General features: G+C 41.7%; 1 protein-coding gene across 1 annotated transcript; it reads left to right on the top strand.

Annotated features, from left to right (window-relative positions):
- LOC115028792 (elongation factor-like GTPase 1) lies at positions 1 to 27,017 on the top strand. The gene is made up of 9 exons (XM_029462629.1): positions 1 to 67; positions 6,389 to 6,520; positions 8,133 to 8,280; positions 15,399 to 15,528; positions 15,788 to 15,914; positions 16,828 to 17,032; positions 18,690 to 19,219; positions 24,064 to 24,248; positions 26,829 to 27,017. Exons 1-9 carry the CDS (start codon positions 1 to 3, stop codon positions 27,015 to 27,017), a joined length of 1,713 nt encoding a protein of 570 aa, XP_029318489.1.

The following is a 27,017-nucleotide window of genomic DNA, read 5'->3' as shown; positions in this document are numbered from 1 at the left end:
ATGGGTGACAAGAACATGTACACCAGTGCTATGGGATTACTCCTCATCACCCTGAGGTACAGCTTTAGTGAGGTATAGTGTTAGTGAATACATGTACGTCATAAAATGTCTATTACTTCTTCCAGAGAGTATGAAAGGAATATCATATTTTTTTATCTGAATAAAGATTATGTACATGCAAATATGCCTTAGCCTTTAGGTCTCTATGCCTTATGGTTTCGCCTACAATTTCAGCTATTTCGTGTGGATCTGCACTGTAGATTGAAGTTCAGCCAAATTCTGGAGATCCCACTGATCGCTGATTCATACCAGTATATCACATTTGTGCCACGCCTATTCTGAAAATGCTTCCATTCTGAATGTAGCCACAGCCCATAATCATTTTATTATTTACCATTATTAGTTTTTTAATCCCGCATGGAGTCGGATCAGAACCACCCCATATTAGGCTCATCAGAATTCTGAAGGCAGCATTCAGCTCAGAAGATACAATCAGCTTTGTTAATAAATGTTTTACTTATAATGGTTTGAAGAATTATATTATTTTAATTTCTTAAAATGATTAATAAAAACAGAAAGAAGGAATTATTTAACCCTACATCTAGTTACGACTTTTAAATAATATGACAAACAAAGTTACTCTGACACAAAAGCTTGAAAACAAGATAATTTGCCAAAAGATTGAACATCATTTTATTCATTTAGTGTCAAAGCATTTAGATTTTTAAGATAATACAGACACCAAATATTTCTTTTTGTGGGGTCTTAGTGGGACAGTTCTCACAGGATGACCCTTGACTTCCAGGTCAACTTTAGCAGGTGGTGGTCTGCTCTCAGTTTGACTTTGTGCTCAGGGTTACAGACAGCTTTGATCATTACGAGCGTGAGAATCCCAGTTGCTGGCTTAATGTAGTTACACAGTTCCTCCTGCTGCTCAAATCAAGTTATGCTCACGATTCTGTCCTCCCTCATGCACAAATCTAATTCTGCTTGTACAAATCGTGCAAGTCAACCCTCTCAAATGATGACTTGCACAAATACAATTTTTTTCCTTGTGCTCTCTAAACTTTTGTCGTAAATATGCTTCCAGAAAGCTAAAGCAAAAAAACAACCCAAGATAAGAAATCAAGATGAGTTTCTTGTATGTATTTCTTCTCCCTCACTCTATACTTCCTCTCCGTTTGCATTACCATGCCTCTCCGTCATTCCTTTCTGTGTGTCGACAGCTAGTTAATGGAGGTTGAAAGGGGGGACATAAGAGGAAGGGAAAAAAGTATCATCTTTATATAACCAGAGTCACAGCAAACTGTACTTGTGGTTGGAGGAAATGTCTTCATGCTTGAGTCATCCTGAGCTCTGCAGTCGGACATAAACAGGCTTGGTCCCTGGGATGTATGTGCATACAGTATGTGTGTTTGTGCATATGCGTGCACGTGTCTGTTGTCTTCCAATTAAGTCTTGCCTCAAGTTTGGTCAATCAAGAGTGGTTGCTAATGAGTTATACATGTGAGTCTGGGTTCCTTCAAAAATGTATTAATTAATTTGAAGCCTTTCAGAATAAGCTTTAGATGTTAGGAGGTTTTTCAGTTTTTCCAAATAATTTCATACTTAGTTTACTGTTACATTAATCCAGAACACGGTCATTAGTACAATATTTATCCTGGATCAGTTTCCTGCTGGCATTAGCCTGACTGATGGTTCTACTTCAATAGCTATGCTCAGTTTGTGAACTTTGTTTTCTTATTCTGTAGTATTTCCTTGGGTAGCTGTTCATATGCAGACTTTCTACAGTTATACCAGCAAAACTACTGTGAGCCTCCTAAACTTTCTGTGTGTCACAAAAGTAGTGTTAATAAACTCTGACTCTCGGTCTGTAAATGTGGCCTGATTCAAGTCTCCTGTCCAAGTGGTGAGAGGTGGGAAGGATAATGTTTTATTCTATCTGCTCCATTATTTCCGCTCTAAGTAGCTGTTGCACACAAAATAGCAAAGCCAGAAACACAGTGGTGCCACAGTGCAGAGGCATGTTGTATGGTGCCCCATGGTAACTGCCACTGCATCAGATGTCAACGGGACCACACAGTTTATTAAGCACAATACGGTAGAGCTGGAAGATAAACCAAATGTATTGACTTACCAGTGAAGTAGCACAGGTATACTTCCACAGGAAGGTACTAAGGATTGCTTTTATTACTCTTCTGTTTATACGTGATTTGAATCATTATACTAATGACATATTGCCTGGAAACAGATTATTACAAATAGTTATTTAAGATGTTCCAAGATGTTTAAGAACAGCTGTTGGTGAATCAGATGTGGGATTATTTCTTCTCTCATCCAGTTTTTTAAAACACATTTAAGAGAAAAATGAGAAAAGGTCTGTGAATGTTGTTAACAAATGTATTGAGCCGGTGTGTTTTTTGCACTTGAGATTTAACCTGCTGATGTTCATCCCTAAAACATCAGACGATACTTGAATAAACTGTTGTTTCCAACTAACTGATTGAAATATTCCTTTAGTGCAGGAGTTATAGCATGTCTGCCTCTGGCCATGCTTTTCTCAAGTGAGCCAGATTAAACAGTAAGAGTGTGTGTTTTCCAATGAATCCCATTCAAAGGATGCTTTGTAATGACCTGCTGAGAGTTGTCAAAGCTGCAGCTCCGCCGCGATGCATTTCAATTCAAATCAAGTCTGTTGTGTGTCTGCAGCAGGGGTTGTGGGCTGGCTGGGGTTCTCTGAGTTCATTTTTTCCTCTTTCAGTTTTATTGTTCTTTGTAAGCTTGGAAGGCCTACAGGGATCGAGTCACCTTAGGGTAATTACAGTATCAAGTTACACAGGAGGCGGCCAACAATGTCCTGCATCTGCTCTAGCGTTCAGCCAGCTCTCAGGCTTGTGTGTCTGTGTTCGTGCTCTGTACACAAAGTCACAAACCAAGACTGCACGTGAACCAGATAGTGTGTGAAGTGTGTATAGTGTCTCTGGCACAAAGATACAAGAAGGTCTTTCCATCTTTGGTGTGAGAATTAGGCCAGTCTCAAATAAAGGATATAGTACATTTAATAGATGGGTGGTGGATAATTATCAGCCTGTTGTTAATTGATTTAACTTTATTTTTTCTTTAAATCAAATCAGAAAGATTGAAGGTAAGGTGAGTAATAACAAGGAAGAGAAGGTGAAAGAGTTGTGCAAATTAAAGTGAGAAGAAAGGCAGACTTACCTTCAGGTAATAACAGGTCTGTTTCCTGTTACTTATATTACTTGAATTTCTTCTGCCCTTGTCCTTGTATTTGTCCTGTGAGGAGAAGTGAGGATTATTTTGTACAGAATGACATGGACTTCGGTATTACTTGTGTCTAAACAGCGTTTCCTGTCTGACCTGATGTACACCTCCAATAGCTCCAATCATTTCTTCATTACCTGTGAGTGGAAGGCCCTTCAGAATCAGTGCAAGTCTTTAATACTGCTAAATGTACGGCCGTATTAACCGGAGAGTTGAGCACATTGCTGTGACATGCTGGTCTTACGTTTCTACCTGCACAACATTAACCTCAACATATCACTGTGAATTTAATTTGAATGGGTTTGTATAAAGGTTGTAAAATATATATTCACTCTGTTCATACCAGTTTACAATTTGAGCAAAGTCTGAATGTTTTAAACTGATCAGACAAACAGACACAGTGTGGACGCAAATTTCAAGGAATTTCCATAATCGATATTTGGACGTGTTACCAACCATTAGTTTGGTTGGTAACATGTCTGGTTTACGCAAATCAACACAAAATGTCGCAAAACGAAGTGCACATTTTTTCATATTGGTCTTTTAAAACTGGAATTGCCTCAAAATCCAAGTCAATTAAATATTTAAGCATCACATGAAACCGGAACTGCACCATAGTGTTTTTGGAGTTGGACTCATACTGAGGACCAAGTCCCCTTGAATAGACATGAATTATAAAATCATGTCTTCACTTAATATTGCAATGCTTTCAGTTGGCGGGGGTTCCCATTTGTTTTTCATAGAGAGAAAATTACTTTCTTTTACCCCTCCACGACTTCAGTGTACGCAGCACCAGCCTCAGGTACGCAGCCGGGACGCAGACCGGTTACCACTTGCTTGGATGTCTACACAAGCAAAAGGCTGTTTCAATTGCAATCTGTACATGTTGAATATAAACCATTGTGCTACTGTGGTTGATGGTTGAACACTTAAATTAATCAGTTGCCTTTTCACTCATTCGAGACACGTACAGGTCCTGTCTCAAGTCATTCCTTATAAGTCTGATGAAGGTTATAACGTTCAGTTTTTGTTGAAACTGTCATTTAAGAGGCTGTAGTTTGCGGTGCTGTTGAACTTTATTGTGTTATACTGACAGGTGTTTCTATTATTTTTGCCATTTCTATTGGATAAATAGCGGAAACACCTCTTTGTATAATGCAAGTTTAACGGCACCACAAACAAAAACGTTTTGCAACAGATACTGAACATCAGAACCTTCATGAAGGAAGAATGAAGTGCAGGACTATATTAAGCTGCATTAGTTTGAGCTAGGTGGGCCTAATAAACTGGCTACTGAGTGCGTGTTTATAATGAATTACTAAAACACATTAAACTCAAGTTATTAGAGTCCAAGAGCAGTGTCAAGTCAGTCAGTCAATAAAAGTTTCAAGTCTATCGAAAAAATTGCATGTCAGGTTAGAAGTGTTCATAAACACATTGGGAGTCAAAATACAAATAAAAGTCATTCAAGTCCATAATTCCAATGATTGATTTGACAGTCGAGTCATAGGTTAGGCAACTCTCCAAGCCAAGTTTTTAGACGTCCCTTTGGTGACTTACTGTAAGTCTAACTCAAATCAGTTTGTCTCATTTGTTTTGCCTAAAATAATTTGCAAATGTCAATAAAGATGAGATTAGTCTTTGTTTGTTTTTCTAAAGTGTAAAGCTGAAGAAAAGTTTTAGGTTTTTAATGTCACTCCTATTTTTTGCTAACCTGACACGCAATTGGTTGAACCCTCTGTCTATCACCATCTAGCACAGCTAACTTCAGATCAGATCAATGACCCAAAGCCAGTTGGGAGGAGAGCGGAAACATCTGTTCCATCGAGAAAAGCCTTCAGTGCCCTTCTTGACTCTTCTTTAAATGAAAATCCTCTCCAGTTCTGATTTAACTGATCTATGGTAAGCCGCTATTGTTATTTTGAACGAACAGTCGCCTCTTTGTGTCTTCAGACACACACCTAAACCACACCCGGGCCTGCCAGTCGCCCCTTACTGATTGCTGATTGGTCCCTACAACTGTGGATCCGACATAATCGCATTTCTTGAATCCTGATCGTCTGATATCCCGAGAATCCAGCTGCTTTGCAATGTATGTTTTTTGCTAAACAGGTTTTAAAATCACTGATACAACTCGTTTTATCCAATTATGCTCTTAACTGGGATGTGTTTTCCTGTATGAGACTGACAACATTGAAACACCAGTGAATTTACTCCCATTGCTCTTCTTGCACAGAGCTGTGAAGAGAACAGTAGAGACTGAAGATCCGTAAATAAACAAGTGCAGTACTCGGCCTACAACATTCATATATAACTTGAGATGTGAGATCTTACTAGTTCAGCTGGATGATGTTAAAGGCTGAAGAGGAATCTGTGAACAGAAGCCTCAGTCCCTCTCTTGTTGATGGCTCTCATCTCTTTCCAAGTAAATCTCTGGATGTTCTAGCAAGCTCTGTCTGTATCTTGCCATTACATTTTTGATTTTGTTTCTTTTGTTTCCTTTGTTTCCTTTTTTCTTCTTTTTGAGTATCCTTACCCGCATAACACAGCAGGTTGCTGGAAATCGGCAACGAATCAAACCGCTTAGTTTCCAGTATCTTATTAGTGGGACTAATTTCTTGATCATCAGTGCTGCATTACCAGCTCGTTAATCAGTAGACTCATGAATAAGACTAATCCCTACAATCCAGAAATCGCTGAAGTTCCACTGAACAATCTGAGGGATTGATTGGTTTACTTGTCTACTTCTATTAAGAATTCTAGCTCTGGTGTAAAAGCAAGCCAAAACACAAAAAAGCACTTTATTCAGGATAACACATACAAACTCATGAGGTTGATTTATGTTCTGGTCCCAAAGGAAGAGGAAGGGGAAATAAATGTGCAGCAGAAATATTAGACTGAGAATGGACAAAGAGACAAAGCGCAAAATAAACAAAATAAAATTGCGACAATGTTGTTATCCCCCCCCCCCCAGGGAAGACTGTCCCTGTAGTTAGTTCACTGTAAGTCGCTCTGGATAAGAGCGTCTGATAAATGACCTGTAATGTATTGTTTATTTCTTCCTAACTCCGCTAATACTCTGTTGATTTACTTCTTCTATCCTCAGGTATTGGAGGTCTGGAGGAGTGCGTCTTGAAGTCGGCCACCCTGTCAACCTCCCCTGCCTGCCCGCCCTTCATCCCTCTCAACATAGAGGCCATGCCCATTGTACGGGTTGCCATAGAACCCAAACATCCAAGTAGGTCTTGGAAGGCACACGTACTTAAATAGATAGCATACATACATTTTTGTTTTGAAGAGGTAAATACCTTTTACAACATGGTCATATGATACTTGTTATGGTCTTCTGTGGTACAGTAATGTTTCAACATGCTTAAGTATATTTGACTTTACCATTTATACAGTAAATAACTATTTGTCCGGAGGGAAATTGTTGTGCAGCAGTTGTATCAGTAGGATAAAAAAAAAAAAAAAAAAAAAAGATCAACCTTTCAGTTTGACATCACCTCAGTAAGTGGTGATGATCTGATGACTGGCAAACTAAATCTGCCCCTGAAATACGAGCCAGGGTCACAGGGTCAGAACTCCAGTGGTAATGCAATGCAAAGAGACTCTGTGTCCACAATCAGGAGAGAAAGCATGAATCCTGCACGTCATTGTCTCCTTTCCATTTTTCTTTTTAGCATGTCATATTCTATTCTTAAAATGTATTGTGGTGCAACAGTGGGGAATAGTTACCTTTTCAAAACGTAGTTCTGAGGCTGTCTAAAACACAGGTATTGGATTTATTTTGAGAAATGAATTCACTGAGTGCTGAGATGTTAGTGCTTTGAAACTGGGTGAGGGAGACAAGATTATCATTGAAGGTGTGCTGAAGTGGAGGTTCAGAGGAAATTTGACACAGAATTCATATTACCTATAAAATGAGCAGAAAACTTGTCTGTCTAGTCATTACCCCGTTCAGGGTCTGTAGCCTGCTGGTTGGTCCATTGAGAACTAGTTTAAGGGATCGAGGATCATGAAGCCAAAGAAAGATGTTTGAGTTTAGCTTTCTGATTTTCACTGGATTAATGAGGTCAAGAATGGAAAGACAGCAACTTCTAAAAAAGGTTACTAGTTGAAGTGTTGTGTTGAAGTGGGAAAATACAGTTATTAATTTTGGCTGCAGAGTCAACAGTAAAAATGCGGGGCGAGAGATGTGAGGTTTTACAAGGGAAGAAGAATAGAGGAGCTTTAAAAAAAAAAAAAAAACAGCTTTGTGGTCTAATACAAACACATCTACTAACTCTAGATTCTCTGGGCAGAAACCAGAAGACTCAAAGTGGAGGATGTGACCTTTGAAATGTGTAGCTCATTTAACCGACTGTACAAGATTGATGATCGGAACGAGACTGTCCCTATTGCAACTGGACCGGGTGGTACTGAAGTTGCAAGAGGTGTTCAAAAGTCCAAAGCAATCTGTGGTGCTTTGTGTTCACGTCACAAGGCTGATAACAATATGTGTTATTGATGTAATGTTTCACTGTGATTGGCTCAGCTGTTTCAGAACTATGAGACCAGTGGTGTGACACACTAGCTGGTGGAGACACAGTCAGCACCAGACCTGCCAGTCTGTGATGGACATTGTGCTTGCACAATTAAAATAGGAACCGTATGCTTTTAATTTGCTGTCACTATTCTTTGAAGCCATAATCATACTAAAAACTCTTATTACATGATTAGGAGCCACCATCTACTGTACTAGAGGTGCACAGCTAGCATGTTTCTCACACACTAGATGTTATGACCAATAAACTGCTAATACAGACAAACCAATCTATTAGTTTCCTCCTTATGTGTTTCTGTGCTAGGTGAGATGCCAAAGCTAGTGCGTGGGATGCGTTTGTTGAACCAGGCAGATCCTTGTGCTGAGGTTCTGATCCAGGAAACAGGAGAGCATGTTCTGGTCACTGCTGGTGAGGTTCATCTCCAACGCTGCCTGGACGACCTCAAAGAACGGTCAGTGTGTGTGACAAACGTCTCTGTGTCTGCCTGTGTGCTTTTACCATTGTGCCATAGTCATTAAATAAAAAAAGTCCTGTCAAGTTCCTTTTTACAGAAAGTCTCACCTCGTGTATCGATACTAACTGTACTCCTTATATGATGATTGATTGTCTCTCTGTGTGTTTCTCTCTGGTCTCCCGTGTGGTGACTGACTGTATACATATACTGTATCCATTCATAAATGGAGTGACTCAGGTCTTAGAGAGAAGCTGATCTGTTTCCAATTTCAGCACCATCGTTATCTGGTCATCATTACGTATTGACTGCTACCGGTCTGTCTGAATGCTGCAGGACTCCTCAAAAGAGCCACACCGGCTCACTGACAGACTGGTGGATATGTTTTAGAGAATTTTCCCAATGGAAAAGTAGGTTATGTCATAGTGTAACTGCTGTGCTCTCATATGACCATACCCATTCATGCTCGTGTTGGATGGTCTTCCCTGACCACCCGTAGACTGAAACATCCTTGTTTATAAAGCTATTCTGGGTACTCTTCCACAATATCTAAGGATCTACATTAGTAGGAAATTTAGTGGACCATATCGGCTTCGCTCCGAGGACTTGTTTCTTTTAACTGTCCCAAATGTCCGTACAGAATTTGGGAAAAGGGCTTTTAGTTACGCTGCTCCGGCTGCCTGGAACTAGCTGCAGAATGAGCTGAAACTCAGAGAGCTGGTCTCTCTGAACAGACTTAAAGCAACTCTTAAAGACATTGAAGCAGACCGCTGTGTCTGTAAATGTTTAAATTAATGTTGTGATTGTTTTTTTTGTCTGTAACTGTGCTGCTGCCTATCTTGGCCAGGACACTGTTGAAAAAGAGATTTTTAATCTCAATGAGGTCATATCCTGGTTAAATAAAGGTTATAAATAAATCAATTCAGTTAAGATCGAGTTGAGAGACAGGGTTCTTGCTGTTTCCAGAACCACTTTTGAGCTTTATTTGAGACCATTTTCCCTACTCCGCTGTGTTTCGCATCGTCCTGCAGCCTGAAAGATTGGACTTGATTGAATGTGCTTATTGACCAAAAGCACAAACAACACTTCTAAATGTAATGAAGAGGCAGTGCAGATTGATTCAACTAAAACAGATCTGGAAGTGAGCAGAGAAGCAGACACATTAACTGAAAGCAAATTATTCAATGGAGCAGGTTTTTCTCAAGGAACGTTCGCTATTTGGCGCCACTCATTGGCCTGTCTCCCAGATCCTGCCTCACCATGCTTCATCCGACGGACGTGTGATGAGTGGTGCCTTGTTTTCACCACACCTAGTGCCTAGCATTCAGTTTAGACAACTGAATTTGTCAATCATCTCTCTTTTTCCTCCTGCTCTCAGACTACTTTAAGAGCTGGAAAACTAGAGGTGGCCTCTAATATGACTTTTACTTATGAGTGAGTTCCATCTAGCCACTCCACCATACAGGCCTGATTGCTGAGAGCTACAGAGATGGTTTCTTGGTCACCTCACTGATGATGGCACATCTTCTATTTGTACTTGTGCCATTTTCACCAACAGCTTATCCTATGGCAATTAGGACCAGGAGCTTACTCCTGTAGCAATTATATCAGATCTGGTCAGAGCCCTGGATTTTTGTAAGATGATGGCTGCTTTTGCCCAGAAATTAAAAAAAGATGCGGCAAGAGGTATGCAGCATATACATTACATTACACTACATTACGTGTCATTTAGCAGATGCTCTTATCCAGAGCGACTCACACTACAGGGACAGTCCCCCTGGAGCAACTCAGGGTTAAGTGCATTGCTCAGGGGCTCAATGGTGGCAGCCCTGAATTACCATACATTATAGGGCGGTGCATTAGCAGCTGGTGATGACCATGGTCGATCATGTCCCCACCTTTCATCCCCTTTAGAAGCACCCTTTCCCCACCATGACACACAGCCAATTTGGTAAGTGAGTATATAGTCAGGACTAAGGTTCCTGTGCGTGTGTGTGTGTGTGTGTGTGTGCGTGTGCGTGTGCGTGTGCGTGCGCGTGCGTGTGTGTGTGTACATAGAGTTGCGTGGTGTAGACAGGACACAGGTGGTGACGACAGGATATGATAAGAATAGTATACGGGGCTTAGAACTTAACTTAGTGAACTGTGGTCCAGATATTTTTTTGTATGTTTAATGTTACCATAGGCCATGCAGAGGTGCATGCGGTGTAGTAGGGGCAAATTCCAGTAGCACTACCAAATGCACACAAACTTGTACTAAGAATACATGAATGTGGTATTTTGGCAGCAACTATAAAAAGAGCTAATTTTAATAGGTTGAAATCAAGCACATTTCAAAGAGGAAAAGTCAGCGTCAGAGAAACTTAAAAGCTTAAAAGAGCAGAGGTGGGGAGGAGTGACAGAAGAAGGAATGAGACGGAGAACCTGTAGCAGAAAGGTGTGGGCAGTAGAAGGTCACACTTAGATTGTGCTCTAGCACTGGAAATAATTAAAAATTAAATTTAAAGTTGATTCTTGGCCAAGTCAAATTGAGTGTTCACTAACCCCACCCCCTACCAAGCATTTCATTCTCACAGGCAAATATATTACAATAGTAATGTTATATTCTTAGTCATTTTTGAAACATGGCATCCTTGACATCAGACAGAGGTATATTAAAGTATACCCACAGTATCACCCGGGGGACCTGGTCATACACCTTCTCCAGATCCACAAAACACATGTAGAGCGATTGGGCATACTCCCAGGCCCCCTCCAGGATCCTTGCGAGAGTGAAGAGTTGGTCCGTTGTTCCACGACCAGGACGGAATCCGCATTGTTCTTCTTCAATCAGGGGTTCGACTATCGGCCGAACCCTCCTTTCCAGCACCTTGGAGTAGACTTTAGGCCGAGAAGTGTGGTAGGACTCCTTCTTCAGTCGAACAGCTTCCCTGACCACCGGGGTCCACCACGGTGTTCGAGGGTTACCGCCCCTTGAGGCACCTAAGACCTTGAGACCACAGCTCCTCACCGCAGCTTCAGCAATAGAGGTTTTAAACATCGCCCACTCAAGTTCAATGCCACCAACCTCCATAGGGATGTCGGAAAAGCTCCGCCGGAGGTGTGAGCTGAAGAACTCCCAGACAAGGTTTTCCTCCAAATGTTCCCAGTTACCAACCTGGGTGTAAGATTTGACCCTCATCTGACCTTTGACACACACATCAAACATCTGTGCAAGACCTCCTTCTACCACCTCAGGAACATTTCAAAACTCTGTCCCACACTCTCCCTATCAGATGCACAACTCGTCCACGCCTTTGTTTCCTCAAGGTTGGACTACTGCAACGCTCTCCTTATCAGAACTCCAAGCGGGAGCCTTCAGAAGCTCCAATACATCCAGAACAGCGCTGCTAGGATCCTGATGAGGGTGCAAAAATATAATCACATCACACCCATTCTCAACTCGCTCCAATCTGTCTCATTCAGGATCGAATACAAATATCTCCCTACTCACCCATCATTGCATCCATGGAAATGCCCCTCCCTACCTCAAGGAACTCATCTCACCACAAACCTCCACACACAACCTCCGCTCCACAAACAAAACCTTGCCCCACCCCTCCAGTACCAAGTTCCACACCATGGGGGATTGGGCCTTCTGTTCAGCCGCTCCTTACCTGTGGAATTCCCTCCCAGACCACCTGAGAGCTCCACAGGCCAGCGACTCCTTCAAGAAGGGCCTAAAAACCTTTATTTAAAAAAAGAAAAGCCTTTTCTTAAACCTTGTGTTCCTGTTGTTGTTGTTGTTGTTGTCTTGTACTCTGTAGCACCTTGGGATTGCTTTTAGCCATAAAAGGCGCTTTTCAAATAAAATGTATTATTAAATTAAAATGTATATTATCTTAAGCTGATAAAAGGATGTTTAAAATAGGAATGTATGTTAAAAACAAATACTAGCCATAAAATTGGCAGCTAGTTTCAGTTATGAGCCCACTATGAAGCTCCATAAAGCCAGGGTGAGCTGCTGAATCGATATCGAATCGATCTGCTAAAATGATTGATTATAGCGACAAAAAACGAATTAATTCCCCATCACTTTTGTTATTCTGTTACGTTATAAACATTGATTTGTTATAAAGGCCAAGGTTGTGTTAGATAGGAGACAGTGACAGCCCTCGTGGCCCATGACGGAGTTACACAACCTCCTTCTTTACCACTTCAGTTCTGCGGATAATGTAATGTAAGTTTGTGCATATAATGTAATAACTTATTGTTATAGTTATTACATGATGGTTTCAAAAGCATTTTTAAATGGAACATTTAATAACTTAAAGCAACACATTATAATAATAAGTCAAAATATAAAAGATAAAGTGCAAATCACAAATTTGGATTCATTAAATTACTGTTGTATTTGATTTCTTTACAATATACAAGTTATTTTTCTGGTCACTCAATATATAAGTGACAAATGAAAATAAACAAATCCGTCTGCCGTGTTGGTGGATGAGGCTTCCACCCTGCTGCCTGTTGCACTGTATTTGTTGGATTCCAGTTGAAGAAAGGAGGCCATGTGTAATGCTGCTGCTATGTTTAGCTCGGGACAGAGATGGCAGAGGAGAACGAGGGCTGGCCTGCTGGCTGGCTACTTAGCTCACAGGATGGCTTCCTGATTGGATCGGTGGAGGGCTTGCTCGATGACTAGATCTTTGGCTTGTTGGTTGGCTTGTTGGCTGGTGATGTGACTTTATGGTCCATTAGAAGTTTTCTTAGCTACCTGGAGTTGGCTGGCTCATAAACTGGCTGATAAGCTACCTCACTGAAATTTAATCTATTGAAATGTATGGAATATTTCTAGTATAGGACATGAATCCTCCACACAAGACTCTCCAACTACAACAAACAAAGAATAAAACAAGCAATACCACTATATACTTAAACAGCAATAATTTCCCAGCTTTATAATTATACATAATACATAATTATGTTAACCAGATAACCATGTCATCCAATCTATTTTTAAAAGGGGTGAACTGAAGGAGCCTGCATCCTCTGGAAGCTCCTTCCAGCTCAAGGTTTTTTGAGTTGTTATAGTTTCTTCCTAAATAATACCTGTAATATCATAAATTCTGTGAACAAGCTTAGAAGAAGAAGAATCGGAGGGATGAAACCCTCTTTTTAATGGTCACACATGCAGCGCACACAGCACACACAGTGAAATGTGTTCTCTGCTTTTTACCCATCCTAGTACCAGGAGTCTAGTACTAGGAGCAGTGGGCAGCTAATGTACAGCGCCCGGGGAGCAATGGGAGTGAGGGGGGAAGGGGGATGTCCGGTGCCTTGCTCAAGGGCACCACGGCAGGGCAGGAGGTGAACTGGGACCTCTCCAAGTAGCAGTCACACCATTTTTTTAGGTTGGGTCGGTGAATGCTCACAGTCCAAGCCCCTACTGACTGAGCCACTGCCGGACAATTATAGCTCAATCATGCCATGTCTCCTGTAACCTAGAGGGGGTAACCTCTCATCACATATCTCTTTCAGACCTGGAGTTAGTCTCTGAACCTTCTTAATCTTTTTCCTATATCTTTACATTTATAAGAATTCACAAGAACTAAATTGCGAAATTTCGAGATGAAATCTCACCAGGTGCACTATCAAGCACTATACCGATATACTTTTCCTCTTACACTTGCTGAACCACTAATTCTCATACTCCTATTTAACTATGTTGTCCTGTGTTATAATTTCCTGGATATAATTTCAGTACCACTGATCACACCAATTACTCATGGTACAGAGATAAAAATCAAATCAAATTCATTTATATAGCCCAATATCACAAATAACACATTTGTCTCAGGGGGCTTTACAGACTGTACAGCATATGATACCCTCTGTCCTTAGACCCTCGCACCACACAAGGAAACACTTCCTAAATGAAACCCCACAATTAAAGGGGGAAGATGGAAGAAACCTCAGGATCTTGTTTAAGATGGGCTGTCAGTGTCCTTTATACTTATTCAAATAATTTTTTGTGCCGTCCGCCTGACTAGCTTAGTTGGCTGCCTCATTGCCTGGTTAGGTGACTGGTCGGCACGTCGTCTGGCCGGTGGCAGTCTGAGCCCTTTGTGTCACGCTCCCAATGAGGTCAGCTCTGCTCAGCCACTCGAGTGAGCACGAGACTGTGACATCATAGCTCCAGCACTCTGAGGGGATTATCTCTCTCTCTCTCTCTCTCTCTCTCTCTCTCTCTCTCTCTCTCTCTCTCTCTCTCTCTCTCTCTCGTTCTCTCTCTGTCGCTGTCTCTGTCGCTGTCTCTCTCGCTCTCTCTCTCTCTCTCTCTCTCTCTCTCTCTCTGTCTGTCGTTGTCTCTCTCTCTCTCTCTCTCTCTCTCTCTCTCTCTCTCTCTCTCTCTCTCTCTGTCTGTCGTTGTTTCTCTCTCTCTCTCTCTCTGTCTTTCGTTGTCTCTCTCTCTCTCTCTCTCTCTCTCGCTGTCTCTCTCTGTCTCTCTCTGTCTTTCTCTCTGTCTGTCTGTCTGTCTATCCATCTATCCATCCACCCCCCCCCCCTCTCTCTCTCTCTCTCTCTCTCTCTCTCTCTCTCTCTCTCTGGCACCTTAGAGCATGTTAAATCATGTTAGAGCATGTTAAATAGTGTTCAGTAGTGCTGAAAAATACTTTTTGGATACCGTTTAAATATTTACATGCCTACAATAAGCCGAGCTGTTACTACATCATTTGAACGTGCTAGCAAACAGTTGCCTATGTACCCATCCAGCAGATGCGTAGCAGCATTAGCATTAATTTGGAGTTATGTCTGGTCAGGTAGTGTACAGTGGCTGTAGATACTGAAGATAGCTGCTTGCTGGGGTTTTTGGGAAACCAAAACAATGAGCTAAAAGATGCTAAAAGCTCTGTTGTTTTAATCTCTACTTTACCTGCTTAACATCCCCATATTAGCCGTTTCCATTTAAAAATGTATTTAACTTTCAGTTCTCAGGTTATATCTTTAGTAACTTTTGTTCTCATGTGAATATAATGTGGGATAATATCAAACTGGCATGAAGCTGATGGTGGACATGGCACAGACGTGGTCTGTCATTAGTATCAATAACAGAATTTTCACTTGTCTTTTTCAAGGTTTGCTAAAATTGAGATCAGCGCGTCCAAGCCCATCATTCCATTCAGAGAAACAGTGGTACGTCCACCAAGAGTAGACATGGTGAATGAAGACTTGGGCCATCAGCAGAAAGTAGCCATCATTTACCGGGTCAGTAAACAGCACATTCAATTAACTGTAGTCCACATCAATATATAACCTGATCATAAGAAGCTTCTAAATTTTATGTTACAATTGTCTTTTAAAGTTATGTGTTGAAGTGACATGTTTAGCTTTACCAGGGTGGAATAATTAAGAGAATTGGATAGTTAGATTTCTTAGATAATCACAGCCCTCAACATTTACACTGATTATTCATCTCTCGGTACAAATGATTGTTTTTCACATATGTCGTGTTTATGCATGCTAGGTGAAAGAAGAGGCCTCTCAGGGTCGGTCGTCTGACACCCTACATGTGGACCCCAGTGGTCTGTTCACTCTCACCACTCCCAACAGACTGGCCACTGTCAGCGTCCGGGCTGTCCCCCTGCCACAAGGTAAGACCTACACACACCAAGCAGACTCAGAATACGTGTCCTCCATGTTTAAATGTAAAAGTGTTCATGGCTGTTCCGAATACACACACTGCCATCATAGAGAGGGGCAATACACCATGAGACATACCAATCCGAATAATGATGCACACTTTCAGACAGTTGCAGGCATTCATTGTTGTGCACTTGAATGTTTATATAAAAAGAGAGAGAAGTTCTAACCCCGCCTACTTTCACACCTCCACATACCTGCATGAAGTGGGTCATAGTCAACTTGTCTTTTTTTGGAAAGTGACGAAAATTTGTTAAATGTAGCCCCCTCACCCACTGTTTGATGGAGGTTAAAGGCGTGAGAGACAATCAACAAACACTTTGTTTGAAGCATACTGAGGCCTTAATGATTCAGGGGAATGCCACAAATCATGTGGAACAACTGTTTTATGTAAACAACCCCAAGTTCTTCTGTCTAACGAGCACAAATTGTGTTGAGTTTAAATATAAGCAGTGGACGAAGTTGGCATTTTACATCTCTTCCTACTGAAACAAACATGCAGTGCATTAATATCACAATTACATTTTTCTGTTCATTGCACACATGCTTCACCTTTTTTATGATTCCAATCCTTGACCAGTGAATTTCAGTGATCTTAACTAGTTAAAATGTTCTTGTTCTTTGCCTGTGGGATGAAACAGTCTGAAAGCACACACTTTTCTATGACTTCGCCACATATTAGCGCTGAGTTTTATTCTAGCAAACCAGGGTGTGAGTTATACCTTGGGACCCCGGTTACTACAGTTCACTATGTTTTTGGATAGAAAAAACATCTTACTGTGTCAGGGAGACCAGGTTAAGGTCCACTGAAATAAAACCGTTCATGAAATAAACCATGTCAATAATGTCGTCTTTTACTGTCAGAAGTGACCTGTCTGTTGGAGAGAAGCACAGAGCTCATTCAGACTCTGGAGCAGGTTAACATGTCCCTGAGGGAAGGGAAGAGTCTGGACGTCAGCCTCAGGACCCTGGAGGCAATCACTGGATTTAAAGCCCAGCTGGAGAGCCTGCTGCATGGGAGGAAGTGGAGGAATGCTGTGGAGCATATCTGGGCCTTTGGGCCTCGCAGGTCTGACACTGGCTTTAGTGACAGATTTAGGATAGATAGAATAGAAGCAGAGACACAGCAAGGACATGATTTATGGGAGGCAAAATAAAATGTAATTAGTTTGAGCTCACATGGAAACTTACATTCTTCCGATAATAAGAACAGAAAACAGAGTAGAGATGTCAATTCCATGATTCTCTGAAAAACAAAACACAAAATCTTATGTAATTCAACATACATACTTTATTACGTTTGAATACTGGTTTTTGAAGTTTAACAGGTCATAATTACCTCTAATATCTATTTAATATTGCTGTGAAAACATCTTCAAACAACTGTAAACTTGAATATGTTTCTCGCCAAAAACTACATTTTACAAGGGATGGATGCATGATAGATGGATGGATGGATGCATGATGGATGGATGCAGGATGGATGGATGCATGGATGCAGGATGGATGCAGGATGGATGCATGATAGATGGATGCAGGATGGATGGATGCATGGATGCAGGATGGATGGATGCATGGATGCAGGATGGATGGATGCATGGATGCAGGATGGATGCATGATGGATGGATGCATGGATGGATGGATGGTTGCAATGTAAGGATGCATTCGCAGACAGCTGTTCGGGAGAGAGGGAGCAGAGGAGATAACCTGCAGACCGGGCTGCACGGCCAGACTTGTGTGCTTTAGAAAGAGTTAATCAGAATAAAAATTTAAATGTCTTATTTCCTTTTGGATTTTAAAGCATCAACGGGATGGCGTTAGTCTCGAGCCCCCTGGTACCTACAGAACTATGGTACCTACTGTCACGCTTTCAGAAATTTGGCGTTGACTTGTTTGTGAAGTTTTGGTTCTCGTGACATTTCTAGAACAGAGTAGGCCGACCTTTTACAAAAATAAGTTTTACCCTTTATTTACTTCAACTTCAGAAGCAAGAACCAGGCCAGTATTTGAGACAGGACTTTATTCCTAATTTGCTCTGTTTTTATGAATAAATATATAAATATAAAATCCTGTTTTAGTCAGTAGGTTCTTCTGCGGTCGCTTGACGGTAGTTTAACTATTTATAAATGGCTGTTTTGTGCAGGATGTTCTGTATGCACTATTGACCATTCTCTCTGGCCAATCAGTGGTCTGCAGTATTTTAACTCCACCTTCTAGTACTGCTTAGAACCTCGACAGAGGTGGTACCAAAAGAAAGTACCAGGTACTATCCATAACCTTTACTGATGACCAAAACAATAAAAGGTTGAGAACCTTGCTGTACCATTCAGTGGATTTTGCAGGTGTTGGTGCAGACCTAAACAGAGCTAAAAGAAGAGTGAAGACAGGACTGACATACATCAATGGGCATAAACATGAATTCAAATGATTGCTAATGTTGCCCTGTGTTTGCTGGATGGTTAAATAAGAAAATGCTAACACTTTTGCAATAGCAACTTTATATGGTCATAAAATGTCTGGAGTGTGTTTACAGCTTGTTGTGCTTTCTTCAAGTGTAAAATTATCGCAATTAATGCAGCTTTTAAATAAATGTAGAAATATAGTATTTCATTAAAAATCATATGTTGTCTTCAGAATGAGGCTGTACTGCATACCTGGGGTTTGTATTAACACATATGAATTATTTGTAGTAATATATTCATTGTGTCACTGTTCTTGTTGCCAGATATGGTCCCAACATTCTGCTGAACAGTGTGGAGGGCTACCAGCGGCCCTCGGTGTGGCAGTGTCTGGGCAGGGGAGACAAAGCTTTTGAGGCTCGAGCTCAGGCTGCTGTTATACGAGACTTGGATAACAGCATCGTCAGCGGCTTCCAACTAGCAACTCTGTCAGGGCCCATGTGTGAGGAGCCCCTGATGGGAGTTTGCTTCTCCCTGGAGAGGTGGGACGTCCAGTCTTCAGCCCTGCCACAACATCAGGACTCCTTGGAGGAGGACTCCATATCCCATGAGGCTTTAGCACACAGCAAAGTGGAAGGAAGCAGTGAGACATCTGCACAGGCAGAGGGCACAAAAGCAGGGCCGAGCCAGGCCAGGCGCAGGCCAGAGGCTGCCTTTGCAGACTGCTACGGGCCAGTCTCCGGCCAGCTGATCGCTGCCATGAAGGAGGCCTGCCGCCACGCCTTCCAGGCTCAGCCCCAGAGACTCATGGCTGCCATGTATACCTGCGAGATAATGGCCACCGCTGAGGTGCTGGGTAAGAGAGCATTGTCAACTAATTTCTGCCACACAAAGAAAATATTCTTGGTCTAACAATGGTCAGTCTTTTTTTATAATGTAAATGTTTTCTAACAACAGCGGTGTGCTGATTACACTGGACATTTTACAAGAAAAGATATTCAACGTTTACTTTTATCTTTAACGTCCAATGGCTGTGTGTCTCCCGGCATCTCTGGTCGAGCTTCCACCTGGCACCGCTACTGTTCTTAGTCCTATTTTACAAATTAGAGTTTTTTTATTTGAGAAATGCGGGCGCTGATATGCGAAAATCAACTAAATGGGTTTTATTTGAATAAAAAATAAAAAGCAAAAAGAAGGTTGTGGCGGTGGGTGTATCCCTGAACACCGTGTAACACCGGTAACACCGACTACCACACCAAGCCTAGTATCTATTCATGTAGATAGTTTTTGAGATGTCTGTCTCTGAGTTGTCTGCCTCCACCCCATTGCATTGTAAGTTAATGAGATTGTTTATGTGGTGAAAGCCATGACAGACAAGAATGGTCTCCACCCTGGTTCCTTTGCACACATACCTCCTAATGATTCACCTCAAGATGTCAAGATGATTTCAAATGTGATGCTGGTACTTATTGGTAGGAATTCCTGTTCTGAGAATGTGTCATTTCCAATTAAGTTCAGAGACAGTGGAGAGGCTTGCTACCTCAGCTCAGTCTCATGAAGTGATGCTGCTGTATGGGCAGTTATATGGAATGCATCTTAACCATTGGGCACCCCAAGAGTTAGGACCTTTCAACATGTTGAGCGTGTTTTGTTGTTTCTGAAGAATATGGTCACACTGTACATATGCCTTTCACACCTGGGTGTGATCATAATGTGAGCCAGGCTACCTCCAGATGTTGTCTTCTGTGTGCATTTATACCTGCATAAACAAGTTTAATGTATCAAGATACAGATTATATGGCAGGAGGTATTTTAGGCAGCACAGGGGTTGAGCAGGTTCAATGAGTTGTATCTAGATTGCAATACTAATATATAAGGTTGACTTCTTATGAACCCAATTACCGTCATTTTCCTTAGCCGCTGCGAGGGTCTAAAGGCCCTGTCACACATATCCGTATGACAGAAACGTATGCTGGTGTATACGAAATATCGGCAATACGTTAATATAAATTAAGGGTAAGTTGTGATTATTCGAACGACGCAGACGATACGCCGAACACGCCAGACATACGGCCCTGTCACACAGTTCCATATGGCAGAAACGTATGCCGGCGTATATGTAGTATAAAGTAGCTCAAAATTTGTCAGAGTCCAAATACGTCCAACTTTTCCACAGCGGTGTTGTAGCTGACGTATACATAACGAATACATAACAAATTATTATACAGTATATCTCAAAAGTGAGTACACCCTTTAGATTTTTGCAAATATTCTGTTATATCCTTTCAGGGGATAACATTATCCTACTGAAACTTTGATATAACTTAAAGTAGTCAGTGTGCTGCTTGAATAACAGTATAGATTTATTGTCCTTTGAAAATTACTCAGTACACAGCTGTTAATGTCTAAACAGCTGGCAACAAAAGTGAGTACACCCCATAGTGAACATGTCTAAATTGTGCCCAAAGTGTCAATATTTTGTGTGACCACCATTGTTATCTAGCACTGCTTTAACCCTCCTGGGCATGGAATTCACCAGAGCTGCACAGGTTGCTTCTGGAATCTTCTTCCACGACGACATCACGGAGCGCACGGATGTTGGACACCTTGCACTCCTCCACCTTCCTCTTGAGGATGCCCCACATGTGCTCAATTGGGTTTAGGTCTGGAGACATACTTGGCCAGTCCATCACCTTAACCTTCAGCTTCTTCAGCAAGGCCGTTGTCATCTTGGAGGTGTGTTTAGGGTCATTATCATGTTGGAAAACTGCCCTACGGCCCAGTTTCCGAAGAGAGGGGATCATGCTCTGCTGCAGGATGTCACAGTATATATTGGAATTCATGTGTCCCTCAATGAAATGCAGCTCCCCAGTGCCGGCAGCACTCATGCAGCCCCAGACCATGATGCTGCCACCACCATGCTTGACTGTAGGCAAAACACATTTGTCTTGGTACTCCTCACCAGGGTGCCGCCACACACGCCGGACACCATCTGACCCAAACAGGTTTATTTTGGTCTCATCAGACCACAGGACATGGTTCCAGTAACTCATGTTCTTGGATTCATTGTCTTCAGCAAACTGTTTGCGGGCTTTCTTATGCATCGGTTTCAGAAGGGGCTTCTGTCTGGGGCAACGGCCATACAAACCGATTTGATGCAGTGTGCGGCGTATGGTCTGGGCACTGACAGGCTGACATCCCACTTCTGCAACCTCTGCAGCAATGCTGGAAGCACTCGCACGTCTATTTTTGGAAACCAACCTCTGGATATGACGCTGAGCACGTGGACTCAACTTCTTTGGTCGACCCTGGCGAGGCCTGTTCCGAGTGGAACCTGTCCTGGAAAACCGCTGTATGATCTTAGCCACTGTGCTGCAACTCATTTTCATGGTGTTGGCAATCTTCTTATAGCCAAGGCCATCTTTGTGAAGCGCAATAATCCTTTTTTTCAGCCGCTCAGAGAGTTCCTTGCCATGAGGTGCCATGTTGTCCAGCATTCAGAGAGAATTGTGCCCAAAACACCAAATTTAACAGCCCTGCTTATCATTTACACCTGAATCCTTGTAACACTAACGAGTCACATGACACCAGGGCGGGAAAACAACATCATTGGGCACAATTAGGACATGTTCACTATGGGGTGTACTCACTTTTGTTGCCAGCTGTTTAGACATTAACAGCTGTGTACTGAGTAATTTTCAAAGGACAATAAATCTATACTGTTATTCAAGCAGCACACTTACTTTAAGTTATATCAAAGTTTCAGTAGGATAATGTTATCCCCTGAAAGGATATAACAGAATATTTGCAAAAATCTAAAGGGTGTACTCACTTTTGAGATATACTGTACGTATGTCAAACCTATTGATAGCGTATCACTTACTTATACAAAACGTATCAGAGCGTCTGGCCAACGGAGCTGGAAAAGTGCCATTTGGTTCACGTCATGCTGATGCTGGAGAATGGCTAGAATGTACTCTTGTCACAGCCTCTCAGCATCCATGCTCTCTGATGATGGGTTGATGTGTACACGTACGTGTATTCAAGACGTGCTGTGAAGAAGTGAGGATGAGCTACTCACAGGGACCCTATATACTATTTTCAAACCCCAATAAGCTCCCAAAACGCTAGCTGAACGCTAGCTGTACTGTACAAACACGTTTAATAAGTTACTCCGTCGTCAGGGATAAGTTTAACATAGGTTACGAATAGGTTATCCACTCGTTATCAATAAATTGGCTGTAGGATTCACCGTCAGCCGACGTAGCCTATATCTAACGTATTCACGTAGGTATTCACATAGGTATTCACGTACTGTATTTACGTACTATATTTACGTAGGTAAATATTCACATACGTATTCCGTATTCACGTACACGTTGGGTACGTCCGGTAATTTTGAACATGGTCAAATCATCAGCGTTCAACAACGTACCTCAGCGTAACACCGCCTGCTCTTAACGAATACTACTTATGCCTTACCTTATATCAACGTAAACCAGCGTATTGCCGATATTTAGTATACGCCATATTTTTGTACACGTTAGGCATTCGTTGGGTATTCGTCTGATACATTTTGTATAAGTAAGTGATACTCTATCAATAGGTTAGACATGTGTATCTGTATACGTTCACTTTTCCGATCTGATGAAAAGTTGGACGTATTTGGACCCTGACAAATCTTCATATACGCCAGCATACGTTTCTGTCATACGGATATGTGTGACAGGGCCTTAAGGACAAAGGGGGGTCTTATGCTGTACATATTGTAAAGCCCCCTGAGACAAATTTGTATTATGTGATATGTGATATATATAAATAAAAATGTATTGATTGAACACTCCCTAAATAGTTGCCCATCTGATCCAAAGATTTATTTTCATTCAAATGAATGAATTGCTTTGTCAGCTGAATCAGAGTAGGCGTTAAATATCCCAAAATATCCAGACTTTAAGCTCAGTCTGGCTGATTGAGAAGCACTGATACCTCTGCTGATTTTAACCTGCGTCCACTGTATAGCTGTATGCCATTGATTTGGGTTAATTGGAAATCCTTATTATTTAAATGGTCTATTCAACTATGATCCTTTAAATTTAAGTCCCTCATGTCTTGTAAATAACTGAAAAGGAACAAAAAGGGTATTTCATTTTAAAACACTTTAACACCTGATGCTTTTGCTAACTCAAACTGCTCAAAATTTTACAAAAGCTAAAAAATATGATCAATTCATTACTACAGCTCCCACAAGGCATTGGAAACATGAACCTACGGCAGAGCTGCAGTAATACTACCATGCAAAAGTATAGTTTTAACTAGAAGCCCACCAATACATCAGCCAGGATATATCTGCAATATATTAGCTTATTGCAGATATACTGTATCTATATCTGTATAATGTGTTTTGATAAGTTACAAGAAAAATAGCCATACAGAAATTCCAAACTAGGTTTAAGGTCATTTAGAGACATTGTCACCATTACATAATCTGTTCCCAAAAGAGTACTGATCAGTGTCCACTCATCATGTATCTTGGTATCAAGATTGTTTGTTTATGTTATTATGATATATGATTTTCTCAAACATTCAGTATTGGTCAGGTTACAGTTTGAACCTCTGCCTCCAGCTCACCTAGAAAATGATTTCTTGTAAGCAGTCTTCCAGGCAATTTGATCACATGACACTGTTTCTCTTCCATACCAGGCCGAGTATATGGTGTACTGGGGAAGCGAGAGGGTCGCGTCCTCCATGAAGAAATGAAGGAAGGGACAGACATGTTCCTCATCAAGGCCGTTCTGCCTGTTGCTGAGAGCTTCGGATTTGCTGACGAGATCCGCAAGAGAACCAGCGGATTGGCCAGTCCACAGCTGGTCTTCAGCCACTGGGAGGTGCTATTATATACATACTATATATGTTATATATAACCGTAGCACATTCTGCATCCTATCTGCCTTAATATACCATCTACACTTGGCATTACACATGTGATCAGTATATATACATTATATAGAAGCTATATATCAAAACACATTTCCTCTTACTTTTGTTCGTATCCACTATTTGTTCTTGTTTTGTTAGTACCCATTAGATAACACAGGATAATATACTTTACTTTCAACACATCTCTAAAGCACAAGATGAACATTCTAACCTTCACGAAGGGAGGATTTAATATAAGACTGTTGTGTCCATAACTCGGTGACTTTGGTCTTTGGTGGCAGTACTACTGGGTAAATGGGCTGCATGTACTTATCATTCTAGAGGAAATTAGTCATTTCATAAGTCTGTAACTAAGGCAACAAATTGTGAAAAAAGCAATACTTTGTGAAGCCTAAGCGTGTTCTGTGGAGCTGTAGGTCAATGAGACGGTTCCCTCAAGGGAGTTGGGATCAAAGCTGTAATAGACAACATGTGCATTAGACCGTTATACCTGCTGCTTAGCTGCTCGAGCCCAGCACAAACACACGCACGCTTAACATCCTGCAGGACATATGGACTATGTCAGTTGGGGCAATGGGTCAAGTTATTTGTACATCTAGCCGTGCAAATAACAGCTTTCTGACAGTCATGCCATATTGTTTACTTACATACACCCTAAGAGTTACTATGAAAATCACATTCATTTCATTTTCCAGTTATCCCACTTCACATTCAGACACCATAGAAATCCCATGTCATCCAGTAGAAAAGCCCTGACGGATCCTTCCTCTGTAAAACATACATTACATACACACAACAGATCTCTTGATCCATTTTATTGGACCCAGTGTTGAATAGACAAACTAATAAAGTCTGACACATCAGAAGGGAATAACACACATATGGTTGATGATGACAATAATGATTATTAGTTATCTAAAGGTAAGGTTTCACTGTCAAGCTAAAATCAGCAGATTATCTATTTGGTGAATGTGTTGCACTGATAGAAGATGAGTGGACTGGATGAGCACTATCTATTACTGTATTCCGTGTCAGAGCACTGAGAGAAAACAAACAAAGAACATTTCCAAAGATGAACAGTAATCCACTTACACTCCAATAGTAAAAAAGCCTTTTCTTAAACCTTGTGTTGTTGTTGTTGTTGTCTTGTACTCTGTAGTACCTTGGGTTTGCTTTTAGCCATGAAAGGTGCTTTATAAATAGAATGTATTAGCTGAAAACAGCAACTTTTTGTATATTTACTCTGACCATAATAAGATTATTAGTGTAACTTCACTGAGTGAACTGTAGCTGCCATAAGCCCTTTGAATGTGTGTCATGACCTTCATAACCCCCACCATCTCGCAGCACCTTGCAACCAACACACACACAACCCCCCCAGCCAGCACATTGTTTTGCAGCCATTGTCTTTTCCTCATTAAAAGTTGTCTGTCTGATTTCATTTATGTGCAGACGCTTCTTCACAAAGAGTTGGTCCTGAACCCCCCACAGTCCCACAGCCCTCTCAGCTTCAGGTCTCGCCTGCTGCTTAGTGCTGATGTCAACATTCTTCCTGACAGCGATTTGATATGGCCAGGATATTGGATTAACATATGAATGAGCACAGAGGCAGAGAGAGCGGATTTTGAGCGTTGTATTGTTGTGTAACTGGAGGGTTAGTGGGTCCTGTGGGGACGTTTACATTAGATTTCCATCAGAATGAAGCTTTTGTTCAGCTGCAGACTGGAGAATCGTGTGAATAAGTCTTGTATTGATCAGCCAAAGCATCTGTCTAACAGTACAACTACCGTGTAAAGAAATGCTTTGCTCTTTTCTAGGCCTGCTAATACATAGAGCCTGAGCAATGTATCAGTATGACTATTATTTTTGATAAGTAACAAGTAACTAAACATGTGAATTCAAGGATTCAAAGGCTTTATGTCATATGCACAAAAACTACAAGGTTGATGGCAATGAAAATCACAGCAATGCAACATGAGTATACTTAAAGAGTCAGAGCTCCGTGCTTTCGGACCTCCGTGCGACGGGGGGGATGCTGTCAGAGCTCCGTGCTCCGTGCTGTCGTAGCAAAAGTCAGGGGCATCTACGAGCGCGATTAATCTGCGTTAATATATTTAACGGGATAAAACTGTCCCTGAGTCTACTGGTACCGTCTGCCAGACGTTGCTGGGGGGATGGTCTTTGATAATCCTGTGTGTCTTCTTCCTGCACCACTGGGTGTAGAGCTCCTCCATGGATGACAGCTCCGTCCTGGTGATGTGCTGAGCAGTGTTCACCTTCTGTAGACTCTTACTGTTGAGGGCGGTGCAGCTGCCATACCAGGCCGTGATGCAGCCAGTCAGGAGACTCTGGATGGTGCACCTGTAGAAGTTGTCTCTCTGCCTATGTGACGGTGTTTGTGTGATGAGTCCAGGTCAGGTCCTCACTGATGTGAACCCCGAGGAACCTGAAGCTGCTGACTCTCTCCACCGTAGTCCTGTTGATGGTTGATGTCCCCCTCTCTGTTGCTTCCTGTAATCCTCATTCAGCTCCTTAGTTTTGCTGACGTAGAGATGGAGGTTGTTGTCCTGGCACCAAGATGTCAGGGCTCGGACCTCCTCACATTACGCATCTCGTCTCAGTCGGTGATCAGGACGATGACGGACGTGCCGTCAGCAAACTTGATGATGGTGTTGGAGTGGTATGTGGCCACACAGTCGTGTGTGAACAGGGAGTAG

Source organism: Cottoperca gobio, chromosome 3 (assembly GCF_900634415.1).
Source record: "Cottoperca gobio chromosome 3, fCotGob3.1, whole genome shotgun sequence".
Taxonomy (NCBI): domain Eukaryota; kingdom Metazoa; phylum Chordata; class Actinopteri; order Perciformes; family Bovichtidae; genus Cottoperca; species Cottoperca gobio.
Note: the sequence above shows the minus strand (reverse complement) of the source record. Positions and strands in the feature narration are given on the sequence as shown.